Source organism: Canis lupus, chromosome 32 (genome assembly GCF_003254725.2).
Source record: "Canis lupus dingo isolate Sandy chromosome 32, ASM325472v2, whole genome shotgun sequence".
NCBI lineage: Eukaryota > Metazoa > Chordata > Mammalia > Carnivora > Canidae > Canis > Canis lupus.
The window spans coordinates 20739822-20762675 of record NC_064274.1 but is presented as its reverse complement, the minus strand read 5'-3'; the positions used below and the strand labels follow the sequence as shown (position 1 = coordinate 20762675).

Genomic DNA, 22854 nt, shown 5'->3' with positions numbered 1-22854 from the left:
TATTTGGTGGCCTGCCGCGTTCAGTTAGAGAGGTGTGAAGTTGCTTCAGATCTCTCATACGCGTGCGATGTCGACAGCTTTTAAAAAGCAAGTAGAATTACATGTGGTTCTGATGTCTGATTTGATAGTGGTACAGTGTTACAAACAACAAATCTGTTAATTCTGCCTGTCGGGAAAGAAGATAACCGTTTCTTTCTGGCATAAAAATAGGAATCTATATATGATCATCCCATTGCATGGAAAAATGAGGGGTACCTTTCCTTTTCCATCTTGCCCAACATTTATGCTGATTACTTAGTGTTCAGGTCAGGGTGAGAGGCAGAGTGACATGTCACTGGCAGTCACAAGTGAGGGTGCTGCCAGCAGAGTTGTCAAGGGCCAGGGGGAGACTGCGCTTTTCAGAGCAGGAAGAGTGTCGATCACTGGCCTGTAAGGTGAGTCCAAGCCCATGGCTGGTCCTGCCCCCCCAACCCTGGTGCTAGCCAGCTGGTCCAGCTGGCTTGTTGGGCCTGAAAGCCCCTTGCAGGCAGGAACCTGTCTTCTGGGCCCTTTTACACTCAGTTCCAGCTGCGTGCTGCCCACACCACAGATGTCGAGAAGATGTTGGTGAGCAAATGAATGAGAAAATGCGGAGGAGCTTTAAATACTGTAAAGACTGCACAGGAAAAAATAGTTCTTCATCAGGGGGTTTCGTTTTCACTTCTGTGATCTGTGGATCCCTACGGTTAAACTTTAAGAAAAGGATGACCTGTTCTTTCAGAAGTGGGGAAACTGAGGCCCAGAGAGGTTACACTGGAAGTCTGGCCTCTCTCCTCGAGACCCCATCCCACCCCTCCCTCCCTCTCAGGGCCCACCTGGCTTGGCTCCACTCAGTAGGGAGTGGGCTGGAAGGATAATTGGTGACAGTCCTGAGCCACCAGGGGAAGGGGAATTAGAAGAGCTCTGGCCTGCTTTTCCCTCTGGCTTTCCTGGGGTTGGACAAAGAGGATTCTTTCTCCTGGAGGCTCTCCCCTGATCACTGTCTCGCTTTAAGCCTCACTTCAGAACCTTCCAGTTGCTTCTTGCCACAGTCATTGACAAGATTGTTTTCCAAGTCTCACCTTGGAAAAACTGCCCCAATGTTCCTGGGAAGGAAAATCTGAGTCCGTGAGATACGGTGGTTCAGGCCGTTCATAATGGTGGCGGTCAAGTTTCCATAGCAGAGGGAGGCGGTAGGTAGAGGTGGTTCTCCAGATAACTGGAACAGAAAAGTGTGCACTTTGGCTTTGAAACAACTTTAAGGAGATGTTTCTGAGATGCTGAAAATCCTCCTTTGAAGATAGCATTTTACTGACCAAAATGTAGTAAGTTTGTTGGCATCTCTCTCTCTCTGTCTCTGTCATCCAAGTAATTCTCTCGAGTTTTCTGTTGTAGCCAAAATTCTGAAAACCAAACAGCTCTTTCTTGCTCAGTACCTCCAAAGTTAGCATGTGAGCCTCGTGTGTTACAACCAGGATGTTCAACAAACACATGAGATATATAAAAAATTCGTTTCTTTTTGCTTGTCTATGTAAACTTTTTTCAGAGGGATTTCTCAGGAATGAGAATTTAGGTGGGTCAATGTTGTTCACTCTCAGATGCCATAGGCCTACTCTCGTTTTGAGCCACTGGTCCAGGCCCGGATGAGTTGGATGGTAATCAGAAACTCCAAACCTGTCTTGTGTTCCAGTGTTCTCCTCGCCTAGCTCCATCTGCCTGGGCCCCTGAGAGGGGAGCAGGGTGAGGCCCCTTCTTCTGCCTGTCACCCCTCCCCCGCTCACCAGGTGCTTCTCTGCCCACTTCCTGCCAGAGCTGAAGTGGGGGGTGGCCTTGCTCTTGGGACCTGGCAGTGGTGAAGGGGATGATATCTGGGTCTTTTTGAAGCTTCCCTGCTGAGTCTGTGTGTCTGGTAGTCCCTTGAGTTTGGCAGCTCTCTCTCGTAGGTGGCTGCCTTGTTCCCCTGCTCAGACCTAGCCGTCTTCCTCAGCCCGTGCTCCTCTGCACTCTGCCTTCTGGGGTTTCCTGCTCTCACCCCAAGCTGCCTCTCCCTGGTCGCACTCGTCTGGGGGTGAGGCCGGTACCACCACCAACAGCCCTCGCCTGCCTGCCCTACAGCCCTCCTCTCTCCCCAGGTTTCTAGGACAGGAGTCCGAGCCAAGCTCACAGGCACCTTCCTGGGCAGTCTGGCCCTAGTTACTGTGTCCCAGAGCTCCCCCCGTAGTGCCCTTGAATCTCCTCACTAGTGGGGGGCACGTTGGTGGCTCAGTGGTTGAGCCCGTCTGCCTTCTGCTCGGGCGTGAACCCAGGGTCCTGGGATGACTCCCACATCGGGCTCCCCGCAGGGAGCCTGCTTCTCCCTCTGCCTGTGTCTCTGCCTCTCTGTGTGTGTCTCACGAGTAAATAAATAAAATCTCAAAAAGAAAGAAAGAAAGAAACTCCAGGCTAGGTTTAAGGTACAAAGCAAGCTGCGGGGGAGAGATGGGGCACAGCACAGCAACCACTTTTCTCTAGAGAAAGGAAATTCTCTCACTCGCCTCTCCCTTAAGCTACTTTATATCCGCTTGATTTTGCTGAGGTGTGCCAGAGAAAGAAGTTCTTCTTTGCCTGTGAGTGTGTGTGTGACTTGGGGGGTGGGGGTGGCGCCGGGAGAGGTGTCTGTCTCCTACTCACATTGGTTTTCAGATAGTGATCAGGGAAGTCCAGGGCAAGAATATTATTCTAACATCATGTTACATATCTTTCTTAAATTTTAGAAACAGATGTATGATGTTATAGCGAAAATAAAAATCTTGCCCACTGCTGCTTGCTTTTCCCAGAAAGTAGAGCATCATGGGGGCAAGTAGGCAGTAGGCCGCTCTGGGATCAGTTAGCCTGGGCTCGAAACCCTGCTCTGTCACTTTCTCACTTGGTGAGCTGGCAGGTTCTCCGTCTCCGTGTCTATTTCCTGCTGTGGCCAGTGGTCCTACCTGGTAGGTCCATTGTGACGTGAATTCCTCTAGGTACCCAGGGCCAGGCACAGAGTGGGCTCACTAGTGTGGCTCTTATATCCCTTTTGTTCTAGCTTTCAGGGTAGCCCACTGGGATCACCACAGAGCCTACCGGCTGCTTCCATAACACCTACCTGCTGCCCAGGTTGTGAGCTCTCTAAGTGCACAAATGACCTGGGCCTTCCTCTGTTCAGAGCGCCCTCAGATTCAAACCAGCTTCCGCCCTGCCCCTGCCCCGTTAGTCTCCTCTTCCCACCTGTTACGCTCACACATAGACCTCTCCATGAGCCAGATCCTGTAACTTTGTCTCTGCCCTTGCTGATGTCTCCTTCGACCCGTTCCCTCTGTGCTCCCATAGCACCCACTGCTACTCCTGCCCAGCCGCTACTTACCTGCACGCCCCTCCCCACTAGACTAGCTCCTGATGGTATCACTGTGCCTTCACTCCGAATACCCATGACACATACAGTACCTGTCACCTCTCAGGTAATCCCCGTGAAAGTCTTTGCTCAACAACTGAATGATTTATATCTCTGGGGCCCTAGAATAATACAGTGATCACCTATCACTAGCTGTTTGCTTGTTTTTTTCACATTAGTTTAGGGGAGACACCACAGTCAGAGCCTCTATTACATATTTCAGCTTAAACCTCATACTTAAGACTGTTCCTGGGTATGTATTCCATTGTCAGAGCGTGCACATGAAAGCATCTGGGGAGTGGCCTGGGAAGATGCTGGATTTCTGAAAAGTGACACTTTGGCACATGGCTTTGTTTCCATGTTCAGAGAGGCAGTCGCTCACGTCAGAGTGGCATTTCTGGCTGGTGAGTGGTACCAGTGGATGGGACTTGGCATAGCTGGCCACCCTGCCAACTGCTTGATTGCAAGATTTTATGGAGGCCTGAAAGATGACTGCCTCTTCTCCTCTTCCTCTCCCCAAACCAGGTCATGGCCATTTTTTTAAAAAAAGATTTTATTTATTTTGAGAGAGAGTGTGTGCATGAGCCCCTGTGAGAGAGCAGAGGGTGGCACAGGGAGAGAGAGAGAATCTCAAGCAGACTCCTCACTGAGCGGGGAGCCCCATCGGGCTCAATCTCAGAACCGTGAGATCATGACCCGAGCCAAAATCAAGAGTCGGACACTAAAATGACTGAGCCACCCACATGCCCTGTGGTCATGACCATTTTTTATCTGTAAGAAGAGATTACTTAAGTCTCACCAATGACTTTTTTTTTTTTTTTTTGACAAGGAAAAACAAAGAAACCACATGCCTTTAGCACAGCTTGGCCTTCCTTTAACTGTGCATCTCTTCGCCAGGCCCTAAGTCTGGCTGCCCCTGCAACTGTGCATCTCCCTAGACAACTCGGGTCCCAGTGAGCATCTGTTCCTTCACCTTCCAACTCCTCTCTCTGGACTCTGCCACAGTTCCTTAGGCAAATGGATGTTTTGGGGTTTGCAGAGTGGCTTAGCTTTGTAATGTTCTTTGGGGATTTCTGGTGAGTGTTGAAGGAGTAGGTTTCCCTGCAGCCTTGTGTTTTCAGCTTGGTCTTCCTGTGGACATTGCTGAAAGCTGCATCTCCAGCTCTCCAGCACCCCCACCCCACCTCACCCCACCCCCCCTGTCTCAGGAGCTCATTTTTTTTTTTAAAGAATGTCCTGTCTTGTCATCCTTTCTCAAGTAGGGAAATGCTTCTCTTTGTTTTACACTAGGAAAGCTGCTGCAAGTTCCACCCCAGTCAGGTTTGGTTTATGGAGGGGTGGGTGAATCAGGACCCAGTCCCATAAATCTCAAAGGGGTCCATCTGGCCTGGCTGGGGGTGCACATTCCATATGCCTGCCTCTTTGTTTCTCATCCAGCAGTTGGAAGGAATGTGCTTGTATATGCCAAAGCAGAAGAGTCCCAGACCTTAGGGGCTTATTAATGCTATTTTTGCATTTCTTTTCTGTGTGGGTTGAGAGAGAAGAAACTGAAGCTTGCCAGGTGGCGCACAGAGGACTCTCGGAGCTGGTGGTGGAAAAAAACCACAGACACTCCTGAGGTTTATTGGTTTGAAACCCTTCTGGAGCTTTGTTTGCCTTTTCATTTCTGCACGTGCATAGACATCTTTTCCAAGAAGAAATAGTTATGCTCAGAACATACTCCCTTACTGCAGAACCATGGGTGAGAAGCTGCTTTAATTTCAGAGGTGGTTGAGTGAATGAGGTGCTGAGGAGGAGGAGGTCGGAGGGAAGGTGGGCCAACTTTTCACATTCTTGCCGAATCGGTGTTCATCAAACCACTGGACAATGAGATCTACCGCCCTGCCCAGGGGGGATCTGGAAGGCTACTCAGAAGCAGTGAATCTTCGAAGGCCAGTGTGCCGGGCTGGCTCCTTGGCCGCAGAGGCCTGCTTTTCCTGGTTTGGGCTGCCGACTGCCGAGCGTGCTCACCGTGCTGACTCCTCACTGCTCTTTCCTCCACTGCACTACCTCTGGGTACTGTTAGCTTCTCCCCACTCCTGGCTTTGGCTTACTCATGGCCTCTTTCTTCCGCCTTTACTTGGAGTGTCTTTAGGTGATTTCCCATTCCCCAGCAGAGAAGATCCGATTGGCCAGTTAGCGGCACCTCCATTGGGCGCGACCATCATGGTCATGGCTTCCCTTCAGAGGGCCGGACACAGCACACGTACCCGAGCAAAGTAGATTCCTCTCTAGTTGCAGCCAGACACCTCTCCTGTGTGCTTCAGTAGCACCTGATGTCTTCCTTTTGGTCTCATGTAATAGTGGTGATGAGGAGGGTGATAAATTTTCATTGAATTCTTATTTTGTGCCCAGCACTTAGCATAGTGTGTGGATTTACTTGACTCATTTCCTTCATCCTTATGATGTAGGGTACTGTCTCACTCATGTGGAAGTTGAGTTTTAGGCAGGTTTGCTAACTTGCCCAAGATCACACAGGGAGTAGGTAGTAGAACTAGGATTGGGGACAAGACGCCTGTATTATCATGCCCTGTCTTGTTGCCCTGCGTCTAGCACTATCCAGGCTACCCTCTTGCAGTGTTGTAGGATTTCAGGGGAAATTGTAAGTGAGCTGGGGGTTGGGGGGTGGGCTTGAGTACAGTGCAAGATGAATGCTCCCTGCCATGCTCTAGATAGAGCAGCCTTGTTTAAGTGACTCGAATATCAGAGTCTCCTTTTACCATGGTGGATGCACATTGATACATTTTTTTGTTTGTTGGCCTCTAAGCTTCTGTATATTAATTGCTTCAGACATGTTCTATGAACCTATCTTATTTCTTTTTAGACACATACTTGTCTTCTTCCAAAATTCAGAGATACTATCTAGGGCCCTAGTAGATCATGGAAATCTCCTATTTTCACTGGAGGATCATCTCTTAATGGCTCTGAATTGATATGCCAAGAGCTAGTTGTCCAAAAGCCAATTTGTGGAACAGCTTATTTGCTGAATATATTTGTTTTTCTCAACTTTTTTAGTTGGCTGGTACTCACTTTGCCTTTAGAGCAGCACTTTGTGTCATGGGCAATTTGTTTCTGCCTCTGCTGCAGCACCAGCTGTAGATCTGGGGAAGCTGGCCGAGGGGCATTGGACTGTGGATACAGGAATATATAGTATGTCTGTGAAGAACTCTTACAAACGAGTTTCTATCAGTATAATCTTAATGATAATAAAGAATATATTTTTCTTGTGACCTGTACTCTTGGTCTCTGGCTTTCTTATTCTGACTCTCTCTTTCTCCACTGCTACTGTTCAGAATACCATTTTCATGTCAATCCAGACAAATGGATAAAGGAATAAATACATGTGGCTAATTGCTCTAGTTCTCATCCATTTATTTTCATTACAATTAGATTCGGCTTCGTAGGATGCTATTTGCTGACATTATGCGTGAAGTCCAGTACCCTTAGCAGCCTGAGCTCCCAGGGCTCTGCCTGCAGGATCCTCATAGAACAAGTACAAGAACTTATTTGTGGGATGCAAATAGCAGGCTGTGTGTGTGTACTTCTCACATAAGCAGCAGTTCTGGGGACAGAAGAGAGTAGCCAAATGACATTTTGTATTTATTTTTTTCAGTAAGTTTGAGTTCTGAAAAAGTTGATATTTAAGTCCAAAGAGAATTTGGAGAATTGGAGCTTAGATCATGTAGTATTTGTCAGTGACAGAGATGAACCACCTAAAAGTTCCATCCAGAACTCATTTCACTAACGATGCTGAGTTGATGGCAACTCAACATGAAAGAAGACTTTTTACACTGGCTTAACTGCTCTGTTAACTGGAAGTACCAGACAGCTGAATAAAGGGACCATATTAAGTCCAACATTTACCTCTGCCCCTTTTCTGCTCTTCATCCCACCCCCAGAACTTTTTTTCCAGCAGAAAGTGAACTTCCAGTTTTGGTCGTGTGTGTGTGTGTGTGTGTGTGTGTGTGTGTGTGTTCTGCGCCTGTGTGTATATACACACATACTGCCCTAAACTCCTAGTTTATTCAAAGCTCTTGTCAGGTGCAGGACAACTCAGATGCAAATGCAGACCCCCGTGGAGCCCCCGTGTGCAGTCAAAACGGTGGTGTATTCCAAGGATTTTGGAGTGATTCGCAGAACTCACTGTCAGGCCAGGGATTTTAATGCTGACAGGATTTTCCCTCCCTACCCTTATTCTTTGTTTCTTCCTAAGCTTGGCTTTCTGTTTCTCACTGCAGACTGAATTTCTCCACATGGTGAAAAAAAAAAAAAACCTATTGCATGTGGCTCTGAATTTTGGCCTTTTATAACTTCAGCCACAGGAGGGAGATGCCTCTTTTAAATCCCAGGAGTCCCAGGAAGGCAATTCATTGACTACTCAACTGTCATTAGGGCAGTGAGGTCATGTGAGAACTGGCGACTCAAAGGGGCACAGGAAGTGCATTTGGGGGAGAAGGAATCCTTAGAAGAAGGGGAAAATGCTATTCCCCAAAGAAGAAGGTGGTGCCCACAGGTTCCCAGAAGACTAGGTGTCTGCTGCTGTTGTTCTTGTGCATTCCTGAGGATTTACCACGAATCGGAACATCTATTTTAAATTACTTGGCTGACTTAACTGCAATCTTAGAGCTTGTATTTTTTTCTTCCGGCTTCTTGTCAACTACAAGCTTTAATGATAATTATTCTTCAGCAGGCATGTTCTAGCACTTCTTACTCATTTGTCACATTGAGCTTAACAAAATTAAAAAGTCCAATGAGAGACCCTGTCTCTAAGACAACAGAAGGCCGAACCGTCAGCTCCCCATCATTTTTGTAATCTTAGAATCTTTGCTGCCAGGATTAAGTTTGGCCCCTCTCTAATCTCTCTGTGTAGTCGGAAGCAGTAAGACTGCATTTCAGTGGCTACTGGGGAGCCTGGTAGAGGTGAAAGAGTGCAGTGTTTTGTTCGTCTCCATGTAGGTGAGTAATTCCAATCCCGAGGAAAATGAAACCGGGCATTGGGCATTGACTTCCACACTTGGTGCTTTAAGACTTGAGTTAGGGGATCCCTGGGTGGCGCAGCGGTTTAGCGCCTGCATTTGGCCCAGGGCGCGATCCTGGAGACCCGGGATCGGATCCCACGTCGGGCTCCCAGTGCATGGAGCCTGCTTCTCTCTCTGCCTGTTTCTCTGTCTCTCTCTCTCTCTCTGTGTGACTATCATAAATAAATAAGAAAAAATTAAAAAAAAAAAAAGACTTGAGTTAGTTCTCAGCTGATAATGAACTGTGTATGTTCTGAATCCATTAAAAATACAGCTCGTCTTAGTCTTTTTCATGCTTTGCAGAATATTATTTCCCCGAAACACTCAGTATCTGTCTCCAGCCCTGCCTTTTGCCAAAATTTAGGATTAAAAGTAGAATCTGCAGGCCAGCAAGGCCCCCCAAATGATTGATGTTTCCATGGAAACAGTTGGAGGCCTCTCACTTAAAACTGCCCCTGTAGGCTGGACAGAGTAAAAGTATGAAAATAAGTTTGTCTGAGAAGCCAGTACTCATCCTCCAAATTAAATCCAGGGAGGACAGATGATCCAGGAATCTACTGACAGTTAAGATCATATTTTTTTGTAGCCTTTTGGTGGTGTAGCTCGGTGTTTGAGACACAGGTGTGCATGTTGGTTGGCTGACTTGTTTTGCCAGAGTTGCCCAGATAATTGTCCCTTTACTCCATGACCTCTTTGTGTATAGCCATAGAGCATGGAAGAGTGGGAACAATCTGATCTTTGCTCAGACTTGAGTGTGAGTCACAAAAAGCCCATTAAAAATGGGTGAAATCATAGAATGGTCTTAAGGTTGGAAGGAGCCTAAAGGTCATTAAGTCCCAGTGTCCCCTCCACTTTGGGAATCCCTCCTACAACACAACTGGCAGAGGTTCATAGCTGTGGCTTTCCCATGAGCAGAAGTCTTCTCTGATCCATTGCTGGAGATCTGCTGGTATCAGAAAGGCCTCTTTGTGACCGAACCAGCATCTCTTCCTGTCACTTCCACCTCTGCTGCCTCTTTTTGGTGCCAAGGCAATTGAGTGTCCTGCTCTCATAGTTAACTTTTTAAATGTTAAGAATGTTATCATGTACCCTCCAAAATCATCTTTTCCCCTGGCTGAGCAAATCCAAGATATTAAGACTTTAAGTATTAATACCTGTGTTGAGGCCTTCCACGGGGGAGAGGTTGATTTCCTCCCAACGCTGGACCCTCACCACTCTTGCTTGGATTTTGTGTGACTTTTCTGGCAATTTTTTTCTTAGTATCATCTGTGTAGGTGGAGAATTGGTAACAGTATTTCTGTGTTCTCCCCCTACCCCAAAGCGCACATCCCCTCCCCAGAGTATTCATGATTCAGAGCTTGGAAATCTAAGAAACACAAGACTGGAGCAAACCATTGGTCCAAGAAGTCTTATGAAGGGTGTGGTTGCATTTGTGATGTCACCTCAGAAGTAGTGACTACGCCCTACATTCCTAACTGCTTTCCTAATCTCTCAACCCTTCTGTGACTTTATTTAAACCTTTGGCCTTTCCTGTAAGGTTTAAATTGTATGTTTTAAGAGTCCTTTATTTCTCATACGTGTTCTATTATTAATATCCTATTACTGTTCTTACGTTAATGTCCCCCTCCCAAAGAAACAAAAACCCAACAAACAAAAGATGTTTTTGTTGGAATGATCCTGCAACCTTAAAATGGATTAAAACTTAAAACTTCTAAACTCAGGTGTTGATCCACGGTGACTGGGAAGTGCTGGGAAGCAAATACATGGCTCCCACTTGGTAGGGAAAAAACACTGAAGTGGACATTCTGTTTTGGTTCAAAAAACTCAGTAAATAGCTGTGTGACTCTTCAGCAAGCCACCCAGCCTCTCTGAGTTCCATTTTCCTTAAAGTATAAAATCAGATAAATACTTTTGTTCTTTCAGGTTGCTGGGAGGGCTTTGAAACAAATTAAGACTCCACAGCAAGCTATACCATGATACTCTGGGATATTTTGGGAGTTCAAAACAAATTTAATAAGAGAAGAAAAAATGTTGATGATATTGGGTACTTAAGACTCCTCCAGTACATTCACGGTTTCAAAATAACAGTAGTCTTTCTCTATCGGATTGAATAGCAAATATGTACCTTGCAGTTTAGAGGGGAAAAAAATCTTACAGTTTCTAACATAGGTTCTGGATGGTGTTTGATATAGCATCATGGTTGAAGGAGAAATCCTTTTTGTAAAAAAAAAAAAAAAAAAAAAAAGTAGTGTGTTCATAGAGAAATGAAAGCACTCTGGGTTCCTTTGGCAGGAGAATAAAAGGTGGGAAGCCAGGGGCCAGGGAATCGATTTGGATTTGTGAATCATTTTAAATCTCAATTCTTTAAAAAAAAAAAAAAAAAAAAGGTGGTAATGTAATACCCTTAAGAAGTCCATGTAAGACAGCCATCAGCACAAACCACTGAAGTGGACTTTGGGAATATGAGCCTGGTAGGGTCTCCTGTGAAGCTCAAGGGTGGATTCTGAGGCATGGATTTTTCCCTGGAAAACTTTTAGGAGCTTGTGGCTGGGACTGGCCTCTGTGTTCGCCTTCAGCATCTAACCCTACCCTTATTTCCTAAGAAATGCTACAGGCTTGAAACAGGCACTTGTCTGACATCTGCAGGCCCTGGGGACTTAAAGATGACCCCTCTTCCTTGGCGTTAGGAAGTATGTTTTCCTTACACACTGTTTTTTACTCATGACCACTTATATTTGGGACATAGAAAACAAAGGTAACATCCACATCTTGTCCATCCAGGGGTCTGATTGCAGTTTCTTGGGGTCATTCCTTTGCCAAAAATAAGAACCCATCTAGACCTTGGATAGAAAGTAAGGGTTTGGGGGTTTTATTTTATTTTATTTTTTGCAGTGTTTCCTGAGTATTAATCACACCCAATCAGTTTTACTCTGAAGTTTTTCTTTGCATGGGGGGAAAAGACCATTGCAATGATCCTTGTATGTTGAAAAACTGACCCTACATCCTGGTGTCCTGTTGTGTGTGCTTTTCTGTCCCCAGGGAGTTCTGTCCAACATCTCTTCCATCACTGATCTCGGCGGCTTTGACCCAGTTTGGCTCTTCCTGGTGGTGGGAGGAGTGATGTTCATTTTGGGATTCGCAGGGTGCATCGGAGCGCTACGGGAAAACACGTTCCTTCTCAAGTTTGTGAGTATCACATTCTGCCATCAGGCTCAGGGCCAAGCTCCTGTCTTACCGCAGGAGGACACCCTATCTATAGGCAAGGTGGTTCTACCAAAGACACGGTAAAAATATGGCCCAGCTAACACTTTCCTTTCAGGAGAATTCTCTAGATCTCCTCCTACCTGCCCCTCCATGCTTCCTAAATAATGTAAGTACCATGCCCAACCCATGCCATCCATGGAGATTTTGTACATGTATATCAGGACTTTGCATTCCAGTCCCTAAAATACCTTTAGATTAAGGTAGGTGTAGGTATAGTTCTCTTCTTTTAAGTTCTTTTTCCTCTTTTAAGCACATAGTTGGCAGGGAGCTGTTCATATAGTTGGTTTAGAAAAAACCAGACCTAAGCACAGTGGCTGTGGCCTGTTCAGATGAAATCTATTAAGCAATACGTTTCAGGGAATATGGAGAGACAGTAAGAGGCACATCTTCCTCCTTCTCTGCCAGCACAGAGCTCCTTCTGTATGATCGGCATAATTTTTAAATCCCTTGCAGGGTGTTTGGTGTGATCACTGTTAGCATGTATATTTTTGAGGAGGAGTTTTACCAGGGGCACATAAGTAATTACAGTAAAAAATGAGAAGTGAAAGGCTTTCCTTTGGAGATTCCTTCCAAAGGAGAACAAAGTGGCATATGCTTACATGTATGTGTGCAAAACAGGTTTGATAAGTGTAGCCAAAGGTCAGCTGAATATGCCTGTCAGTCTGGAGCTTGGCCTTCCGTTGGGCGTCTGTGTTGATGTTCTCTGTGCAACAGTGTCCACTCTCCTTTCCAAAAATAGAGAAAGGATGGGGAAAAAAAATCCACCTTCCTGTGGTGAGGAAAGATGGTAGGATTTCTAGACAACTTTATTAATGTGGTATTACTTGCTCATAGGATCGTACTCAACATCATCCAGGGACACTTGCATTGAAGACAAGAGCACGTACTAGCACTAGTCCCAACAGCCACGTAGTATGTGACTCTCTTCCCCAGCATTTCTTCCACATTGTCCTCTGGCATTTCTCTTGAATATTTGTAAAGAGAGCAGACTCACCATACCCTACCCAGGGTAGCCCATTTTGAATTTGGGCAGCTCTAGTGCAGATGAGGTTTTGGGGACTCAAACCTGAAAGTTAATATGTTTAACCTACAAGTTTACATGACTCTGCTAACAGAGAAAACTGAGGGATACTTGGTTCTCTGTATGATTGAATGAGTAGTTGGGTCTCTCTTCTGTGTTTCATTGGTCTGTGGTGGGAGCAGCTCATTTCCCAACACTCCATTTGCCTTATGCCTTATCTTCCTTTTACACACACACACACACACACACACACACACACACACACAGAGTTACTTCATTGCCCACCTAATCAGAGACCTGTGGAGTCCCCAGGAGAGCTTTGCTCTTGATCCTAATCTGCCAACCTGCCAGTCTTTTTGACGTGATATCCTTCTAAATGCGTGGGCTCACCTCACTCAGCTTTTCTGTAGCCTCATCAGCCCCAGATAATACTCACCATTTGCCACTGTTTTATGAGTTTTAGCCTCCAAGCCCCCAAATTATGGGATCCCCGTTAATATGATTTACTTGAATATATTTACAGGAGTAGTCCTTTAACATAGCTATCATATTTGTAGTTGAAGATACGAGAGTTAACAGGCAGAAATAGATACATTTTTCTAAATTGGCACCTTAATTTATAAGGTCCCATGTTGGAAATGAAGAAACTTGTAGGGGATCCCTAGGTGGCTCAGCAGTTTAGCACCTGCCTTCAGCCCAAGGCATGATCCTGGAGTCCCGGGATCAAGTCCCACGTCGGGCTCCCTGCATGGAGTCTGCTTCTCCCCCTGCCTACATCTCTGCCTCTCTCTGTGTCTCTCATGAATAAATAAATCTTAAAAAAAAAAAAAAAAAAAAGAAGAAGAAACTTGTATTGTTTCTTGGCTTTTAAAAATCATGGATAATACTCAAAATGGCTTCTCTATGTAGTGTAAACAATAAAAACTGGCCCAGAATATTCTTTGAGTAGGAGCTATGAAATAAGTAGGAAGCGAATGTCAACATGCCTTTAACAGCCTCAGACATCTGATACTGCAAGGCTAGGAGATTTGCTGAGGGCAAATCTGAGAGCTAAGATCATGTGAAATGGAAATAGAGCTTCCTGGTCGACTGAGGCCCTGAGATGAAGCCCACGAGTCATTCCCTTTGGGAATGGGGGAAATGAGGTCCATGGGGGCCAAGGCATACAGGTTTCTGCCAAATATTCGATACAAATTTAATTTGAACTCAATTTTGGATAAATCTATATCATAGAGCATTAAGAGAAATTCTACCGGGGTAACTGCAAAGTGAACTTGCCTTAACTTTTATGGTGATGCGAACAAAAATCTAATAAAAAATCTTGCATGATGTCTGTCATGGTATTTTGTGTGCACATGCATGTGAGCTAGCTGTGATTTTTCTCAATACAATAGTGATAACTTACTGTATTTCTGTACCTAATAAAGGGAGGGGAGTTGTTTTATACTATGGGGTAGGCATTCAGTAAAAGATTTCTTTCCCCTGTCTTTTTTTCTAGATTAAGGAAATCTTACTTGAAATTATTGGCACCACTGATGATAGTTTAGATCCTAGTTCTATTGAATTCATCAAGGACAGATAACCAGGAGATCTATGGAGCCTGAAGGGTTGAGTTCTAGAGGATCTAGATTTAGAGCCTGAACCTTGGGGTCCTAGACTTTGCCAGGCACTTCTTTCTTTCTTCTACCCCTCCCCTCATGTCCACCCTCCCAGAACAGCACTTGGCACCCTGGATAAACACCGTCCAATATGTGGATGTCCCCTGTGCAATGCCCCCCACAACTACCCTCACCCCTATCCCCACCCCCACAGCACATAAGACTGTTAGGTCTTTGGAGGCAGGATTACTCCTCACTCCTTGTTTCTGCAAAGCCCACCAAATCTAGGGCCTGATCTATTATGGGTCCTTCAGATGGTTGCTGGAGGAATTTGCATCTTTTGTCTTTTTTTCTTGTTTTAATAGGTAACTCTGCAGTTTCCTTTGAAGCACTCCCCCAGCATGTTTTTCTCTCAGTTGGCCCTTTGATGTGTGCTTGTGGAGCATAGAAACAGCAGACATAGAAACAGCAGACGGCTTTAGCCCCTCTGCCTCCTCAGCCACGGTGGCCCCGATGGCCCCCTGTCTGTCCTTACCACCAGAAACCTGCATGCTCCCTCACACCTTAATTTCTCATAATCTGTTTCAGCAAAAAAGTCGGGAAAGAGTAAAAGTGTGGGGGTGAGAGGAAGTGGAAAGAACCATGGGCGTGAACGGTACTTTGGTATAACCGAGGTGGGGCTCTTCTGAGTCTTTGAGATGAAAGGGAGATTTCTCCAGATTTATGGGCAGTCACCACATTACCTGTGGTCCCCAGCCTTCCTGTGTAAATTCTTGCTGTCTATATCAGCCAGAAATCTTCCTTCAGCTGTGGGTTGATTTTATTTAAAATCTTCCAAGCCTGGTATTTACAAAGAAAGGTAAGCAAGTTACCTAAGAAAGCTTTCAACCCGGATTTCATGACGGAAAATGATTTTCCTGTTATAGTCACCCCACACACAGACACACACAAACTTCCTCTTTGACCTCTTCATCTAAGATGAATCCATCTGCTGTTTTACTTCATAAAGAAGGTGCAGAAGGGGATTAAAGCAATGTCTGAATCTGATAGAGGAATGTGTTGCATACAGAATCAAGGCCGTAGTAACAAATGACAGTCGATGTTAAAATACTGGGATGGTTTCTCTTTCGACATTACGAGAGCTTACTAGAGGTAGGGGCAGGTCATTGTTCAAGAGCGTGGCAGTGCATGAATCCGGAGGAACTCATTAGCCCTTAATGTGAGTCTAATGAGAAATTCCTATTACCCATGTTTGCATTTAGGCTTTGTTGTTTAATTACCGAATAGACCACCAGAGCCCCTAAAATGTGATTATGAACGTTTTTAAAAAGTCCTTTCTTGGAGTGTAATATTCTATTCTATTGATGTATCTTAAGAAACCGAAGATTATCTGCTTTGGACATGTGTAACAACCCAATGTAATTATAAACCTTTTAAGAAGGAACCATTTGACTATATATGATCAAAATAACCCTTTTAACTGTTCTGTGTGTGTCTTTTGTCTTAGTTTTCTGTGTTCCTGGGAATTATTTTCTTCCTGGAGCTCACTGCTGGGGTTCTGGCATTTGTTTTCAAAGACTGGATCAAAGACCAGCTGTATTTCTTTATAAACAACAACATCAGAGCGTACAGAGATGACATTGATTTGCAGAACCTCATAGACTTCACACAGGAATATGTAAGTTTAAACTTAGTTTATTTTTAAGTTGAAAGCCTTCTCAAGGAATGACCCCAGTGAACGTTACTCCTGGCTTCTGCTTGTGCCAACTGGAACCTACGTCTGACTTTGCCACATGTTTTGTTGTTGTTGGTTTACTTGTGTATTCATTATTTTCTAACCCGCGTTATGGCTTACATGATTTGTAGCCTAAGTGGCAGTGTCTTATTTTTTCACTTATCTCAATTTCTACTAAGTCCACGGGACAAAGAAAACCTCTTGAGCAATAAGATTATAATCACAGTTGCTGTTTCCCATTGGCATCTGAAGAATATTGTTTTGCTGCAGGTGTAACATTTTATTTGGTGTTTTATGTGGATTCTTTCTTGCTGTTTGCCCCCTTTCTGGTCAGCCTCCACACTTCACGGCTCATAATGATATACTTAGCAATAGATAATTTGTCCACAAAGTTCCTAAAATATGCCTGTCCAAATATTATTATAGCCCACGCAGTTCCACACAACCAAAAGTTGAGAAACTTCCAAGCCCTGGTGGCTTCTAACAAGTGGAGAATCTGCTCCGCAGAGCCTCCAGGTTTCTGACCCTACTAGGTGATGTCCTCTGTCATGCAAATGAAGCAGCAGATGTCCTGTTTGTCTCAGAATGCAAAATGGTATAAACAAGCAGTCAGAAATACAGATCTAGTGCCCAGATCTAATTAGCTAGGTGACCGTGGGCTAACAGAAACCTGACCTATTTCCCCAGTAGTAATATGGAAGCTACTGCTTGTGCAGACGTTAGGACACTCTAATAAGCTGCATGCGGTTTTATATTAGGCCAAAGGCGTTACTGTCCTCAGGTGTTAAGGTCTTTATTTGCATGCCCTGAGACACTGGAGAAGCTGAGCAGACCCGGACAGCGCTGTCTGGGACAGAAGTGTCCGCAGCAGGACCGGAGGGCAGACGGGAGCCCACGGACCAATGGCTGTCCCTCCCTGGGACGGCTTTCCGGGGTGAGCTGGGGCCCCTCTGATGAAGGCAGGAGACGGCTGCATCAGCACTCACCATAGGGAGCCCGGCCTCCTTCCTTAGGTGCTCAGGAGGGAGCTGGGTTGTGCTGGTTTTGTGAGTGGCCTCAGTGACTGTTCTGGAATGTGCTGCAGCTCAGGTGTGAGATGAAGCCCGGTCACCTCTGCAGCGGACCTCACTGTTCTGTTAGGTCACAAAGGGTGCAGGTGCACGCCCTGCCAAGTAGCATTGCTGACTAGTTGGCATGACAGACCTGATGAAGCTTCGTAGGCAAACTCTGAGATCCACAGCCCACGGCCTCGGAGGACCAGATGAGTCGGAAGAACACGTGTATCCACGTTCTCTCGAAATGCTGTCTGCTTTATGTGGAAATGCTGTTTCATGTGATTTTCTTTTGCTGTCATGGAGTGTAATGGTTTGCAGTGGCTATTGGTCCCAAAAGCCTTAAAATGATCAGGGCTTGATGTTTACCTAAGTCGGAGGCAGAGCTAGTCCAGCAGGAGGGTGACGAAGGGGCTTCTGGAACAAGCAGTCCTTGAGCTGACCCTTTTGAGACTCGCTGACTTGAACAGCTCATATTAGATATATTTTGATTAGATGATGGGATTTTTTAAGTTGAAAATGTAAATGCGTGCTCTTAGAAGAAACTCAGAGCAGTAACAGATACCTAATGAAAAGGAAGCCTTTAGAACTCTTGGGGGTAATGAGTGTGTGTTCACTGTCTTGATGGTGGTGATCACAGTTTCGCGATGTATGCATATGTCAAATCTTAGAAAATTGTACACTTTAAACGTCACTTTATTATAGGTCAGTTATACCTCAATAAAAAGGATTTTCTGAAAAACCATTAAGGCTGTAGAGACCCAAAGTTTTAAAAAGAAAGCCTCTAGCTCTCCCACCCACAACCCCAGTTGCCTCCTGCAGACACTACCACGGTTTAGTGTCTTGCTTATCTTTCTAGAATGTTCCTGCCTGCACCCACGCCAGGCAGACCTTGTTCTGACTGAGCCTGCCAGGCAGACCTTGTTCTGACTGAGCCTGCCGTACAACCCCTGCTCTGTCTGCCCTTCCCCCACCTAACACCACAGGTCTCATCAGTCCTTTAAATCAGATGCTAGCACCTCCTTACAAATCTTGAGCCTTAGTCACTCTGGAAGCTTTTCTAGGGGCCCTTTCGGTTTAGTTTGGTCTAAAACTAACTTCTGAGACAGAAAAGGAGGTTAGAGTTCTCAGGAGCTGGGCGTCGGGCATTTGGCGGTGGTGAGCGTAGGCGCCTAGTCGCCTCCAAGTCGAGAGGTTCTAATTCTCTCCTGTTTGCTCTAGTGGCAGTGCTGTGGGGCTTTTGGAGCTGATGATTGGAACCTAAATATTTACTTCAATTGCACAGATTCCAACGCAAGTCGAGAGCGATGCGGCGTGCCATTCTCCTGCTGTACTAAAGACCCAGCAGTAAGTGCCTGCTGACCATTGGGCGGCTCTGGGCATCACATGGAGAATGTGGGCTGGGTGGGCAATGAGCAGAGCAATTCTTTTCTTGAAACCTTACCTGCTTATTCCTAATTGTAGCTCCTCTCGGGGACATAGGGCTCAGATCTCCCCAGTAGGAGTAATGATCGCTGACGTTAATTTAGCAGCGCACGCTGGTCTCTGTTCTCAGCCTTCTTGTGAGTTGGCTCAATAAAATTCAGAACCTTCCTGTTGGCAGTACCACCATCATCTTCCGTCTTTGGGTGAAATGGAGGCCCGTGGAGTTTCAGTAACTTGCCCGAGTTCCCATTGCTAGCAAGGGACAGACTGAGCTTTAGACCCCGAAAGACTACCTAAAGTGCCTGTTATTCCTTCTGTGTGAGAGGGATGGGCCCAGGTGAGAGTTGTCTGCTTTGACTAGGTGTCAGTGACCCTTTGCTTCCTGACTTGCTTCTGGGGAAAATATTAGGGATAGGAGAAGAGTTTGAGGCAAGATAGGGCTAGCCTACCTATGTAGGAAGACCGCAGCTGTCTGGGTTCTCAGTTGTGATGATGATGATAACTGCAGTTTGTATTTTATTTAAGAAAAGAAAAAGCATTAAACCCACTCATAACCCTTTCACCATGGGCTTGGTTGTATTTAGGGTCACATCATATCACTGTATGTAGGATGGCTTAAAATGCAAGTGTCTTGTCAGTTAAAAGACAGGAGTGAGGGACACCTGGGTGGCTCAGTCGGTTAAGCATCTGCCTTTGGCTCAGATCATGATCTCACAGACCTGGGATTCAGCCCCATGTCTGGCTACCTGCTCAGTGGGGAGTCTGCTTCTCTCTCTCCCTCTGCCCCTCCCCCATGCTCATGCTTGCTCAGTCTTTAAAAATAAATAAATAGAAAGCCAGGAGTGAGTGTTGGAACAAGTGCGAGAATCTGCTTCTGCACATGTCTATTCCACGCTCTTTGGCCTCCCAAGTTATCAGTCCGGGCAGTCCCCCCTCCCCAACCCCCAAACCCCCCTTCCTGAAATCAGGCGGAGCCCAGTGGGTGCTAATGAGTTCAATGGCCATTTCCCCCATGTAAGGTGGAGGTTGTGGGGCTCTTTCAAGGGGCCCATGGTCTTGAGGTGAAACAGTAGCCCTCTAGGGGCCTCAGAGGGGTCTCTGAACTGTTACTCTTGGTCTGAAAGAGGCCAAGAATCAGAAAGGACTGTGCTTCCTAGCTCTGAAACCTTGCCAGGAAACCCACCTTTCCCACTGGCTCATTTCTTGCTTTCCTCTGAGAGAGGACCAAAAGACGGGAGAGTGCTCAGCACAGAGCCCTGGGTGTCCACTCAGGTGGCCTTGTGCTGACCAGCAGGTACAAACTGCTCTGTCTCCAGCTCCAGCTGTCTGACGGAATTCCGTCAGAAGAATTATGAAGAGTGTCAGAAGGCATTATGCCTCCCCTTTCAACTACAGATACTCTGGGTAGAGATTTCTCATTCCATAAATGCCAAGCTAATAAAATCTACCCTATACCCTGCAGAGGGGAAAAATAAACAAACCTAAGACAGGAGAGAACCCATGTTTCTGATGAGGCCTGTGAGATGTCAGGATATCTGTCCATGTGATAGGTTGTCAGGGCACTGTTTTGTTTCTAATTATTAAAGTGTAATGCATTCTCATCGAAAAACCATTTAAATGATACAGAAGTATATAGATTAAGAAGTAGAAGTTCCCCCAAAAGACCATAAATGAAGATAATCATTGTGCGCTTTCCCCACAGTTTTATCTCTGTCTCAGTTTTCTCACCCCTTTAAGCTTCCTGAGATTGTCAGTAACGTGCTTCGTATCCTTATCTTGCCTGAGCCTCAGTTTTCTTCTTCTAGAAAAGAGGGCATACTTTAATACCTACTTCTGAGGATTGTTATAATAATTACTTGGGATGATCAAAGTGTTTATTTAGCCTAGTGCCTAGGACATCCACATGCCCAAGTATGCATTCGATGAAGGACACTTAATGGAGCTGATCTGCTAAGTCTTCAGCAGGCTTCCTGTCTATTGAGTGAATTTCACTTTTCTGTTTTCTCTCTCTACCAGGAGGATGTCATCAACACTCAGTGTGGCTACGATGCCAGGCAAAAACCAGTAAGTGGAATCTCATCTTGTCACTTAGCACAAAGGGTGTTGGAAGAGCTTTTGAACTTGCATGGTGACGCTGTGCTCTCCTCTTCCCTTGTGAAGGAAGTTGACCAGCAGATTGTAATCTACACAAAAGGCTGTGTGCCCCAGTTTGAGAAGTGGTTGCAGGACAATTTAACCATCGTGGCTGGTATTTTCATAGGCATTGCATTGCTACAGGTAAGACAAGGCTCCTTTAGGGATGTCACAGGGAGATGATGCCCTGGGAGAGCCCTCCCCCATGACAAGAGCTCTGCTTAATCACCTTAATGTCACAGTTTTTAAGACACTTGGAGGGCTGGGGAACAGACCTAAACTATTTGGTTTGTATTTTATTTAAAGCCCTGATTTTAGATGCTACTATCCTGAAATACTTCAGGAAATCTTTTTTCCTTTTCACAGTGGAGAAATCGATTGGGTCAGCAATTGCCTACTGGTATTCCAGTGTTTCCATGGGCAAAATAATACTGCACTGTGACAGGTGGGGCAGGTAGGAATGGTTGGATAGATCCCACTGGCAAGATTAAGACTTTTTAAGAGTTTCACAGATATCCTGTGTCCCTTTTTCTCTCTGGACCGCCTGTCAAAGTGCTAAGTGAGGGGAGGAAGCACCCATTTTCCCTCCTAAGCAGCCCCAAAAGCTAGGATTTTTATTTTGTGAAGATTTAGTACTTTTCTTAGAGGATTGCAAATGGGGCATTGCGGTTGAAAGAAATTAAAGATCGAAATAAATGGAAAACCATTCCACATTCATAGATTGGAAGACTTAACATGGTTAAGGTGACAGTACTCGTCAAATTGATCTACAGGTTCAATGCAATCCCTATCAAAATTACAACTGTCTTTTTTTGCAAAAGATGGACAAGATCTATCTATCCTAAAGTTCATGTGGAAATGCAAGGGACCAGAATAGAAAAAACAATCTTAAAAAGGAACAAAGATGGAGAATTCACACTTTCCAGTTATAAACTTATTACAAAGCTCTAATGACCAAGGTAGTACATAACACTGAACATACAGATCGGTGCAATAGAATTGAAAGTTAGAAATAAGGCCTACATCTGTGGTCTGTTGATTTTTGAAAGGGACCTAGGATCGGTCAGTGAGGGAAAGAATAGTCTTTTCAACAAATGGTGCTGGACCAACTGGATATCTATACAGAAAAGAATGAATTTGGTCCCCTACCTCACACCATATATATAAATTAGCTCAAAACAGATCAAAGACCTGAACTTATAAGCTTCTGTGCTGAAAAGGATACTATTAAGAAAGAGAAAAGACAACCCACAAAATGAGAGAAAATATTTGCAAATCATTTTGTCGATAGAGATCTAGTGTCTAGAATATATAAAGAGCAAGTTAACAATAAAAAGACAAACCCAAAGAAAAGATGGGCAAGGAATTTGAATTAGATATATCTCCACAGAAAGTATAAATAGCCAATAAGCACATGGAGAGATGCTGATCATTAGATATTAGAGAAATTCAAATCAAAACCACAGTGACCTAGCACTTCACACATACTAGGATGGATATACGTAAAAAGGAAGACAGTAACAAATGTTGGCAAGAATGTGGAGAAATGGGAATCCTCGTACATTGCTCAAGGATGAATGAAAACAGTAGTCACTGTGGAAAAGAATTTGGCACTTCCTCAAACTTAAATGGAGTTCACTGTGGGACCCAGCAGTTCCACTTTCCAAAGAATCAAAAACCTGTTCACCAGGAAGTTGTACGGGAACGTTCAGAGCAGCACTATTCATAATAGCCCAAAAGCGGAAACAGTGTAAATGGCCCTTCAACTGGTGAAGATAAATCTACAATATTATTCAAGCCATCAAAAGGATTGTGCTACTGGTACAAGCTACTGTATGGATGAACCTCAAAAACATTTTGCTGTGTGAAAGCAGACTGAGGCAAAAGGCCACATATTACATGATTGCGTTTATATGAAATGTCCAAAATAGGCAAATCAGAGAGAGAGAAGGTAGATTAGTGGTTGCCAGGGATGGGGGAATGGGAATTCCTGCTAAAGGCTACAGAGTTTCTTTTCAGCATAGTGAAATGTTCTGGAATTAGATAGCGGTGATAGTTGCACATCCTTTTGAATATACTAAAAATCACTGAAGTATATTCTTTAAGAGGACATATTTTATAGTCTATGAGTTATATGTCAATTTA

At 45.0% G+C, this 22854-nt stretch overlaps 1 protein-coding gene and 1 long non-coding RNA gene across 8 annotated transcripts in view; one reads left to right on the top strand and one right to left on the bottom strand.

The window, feature by feature from the left end:
- The window catches only part of LOC112644943 (uncharacterized), a 68917-nt gene extending 51547 nt beyond the window's left edge, over positions 1–17370 (bottom strand). Inside the window, exons 1-3 of one of the 5 annotated variants that reach the window (XR_003126898.3) lie at positions 17086–17360; positions 15108–15204; positions 11500–11637 (exon numbers count right to left, since the gene is read on the bottom strand). This is a non-coding gene — a long non-coding RNA (uncharacterized LOC112644943). Of the gene's footprint in view, positions 1–11499; positions 11638–15107; positions 15205–17085 lie in introns of those variants that run through there. The other 4 variants (XR_004811334.2, XR_007407803.1, XR_003126899.3 and 1 more) reach the window with 4 other exon arrangements.
- TSPAN5 (tetraspanin 5) overlaps positions 1–22854 on the top strand; it is a 170898-nt gene that overhangs the window by 145761 nt on the left and 2283 nt on the right. For all 3 annotated transcript variants that reach the window (XM_025423736.3, XM_025423726.3, XM_025423746.3), the window contains 5 exons: positions 11521–11667; positions 15872–16042; positions 18373–18498; positions 20593–20640; positions 20737–20853. In XM_025423736.3, the coding sequence (XP_025279521.1) occupies positions 11521–11667; positions 15872–16042; positions 18373–18498; positions 20593–20640; positions 20737–20853 (609 nt within the window). The remainder of the gene's footprint in view (positions 1–11520; positions 11668–15871; positions 16043–18372; positions 18499–20592; positions 20641–20736; positions 20854–22854) is intronic.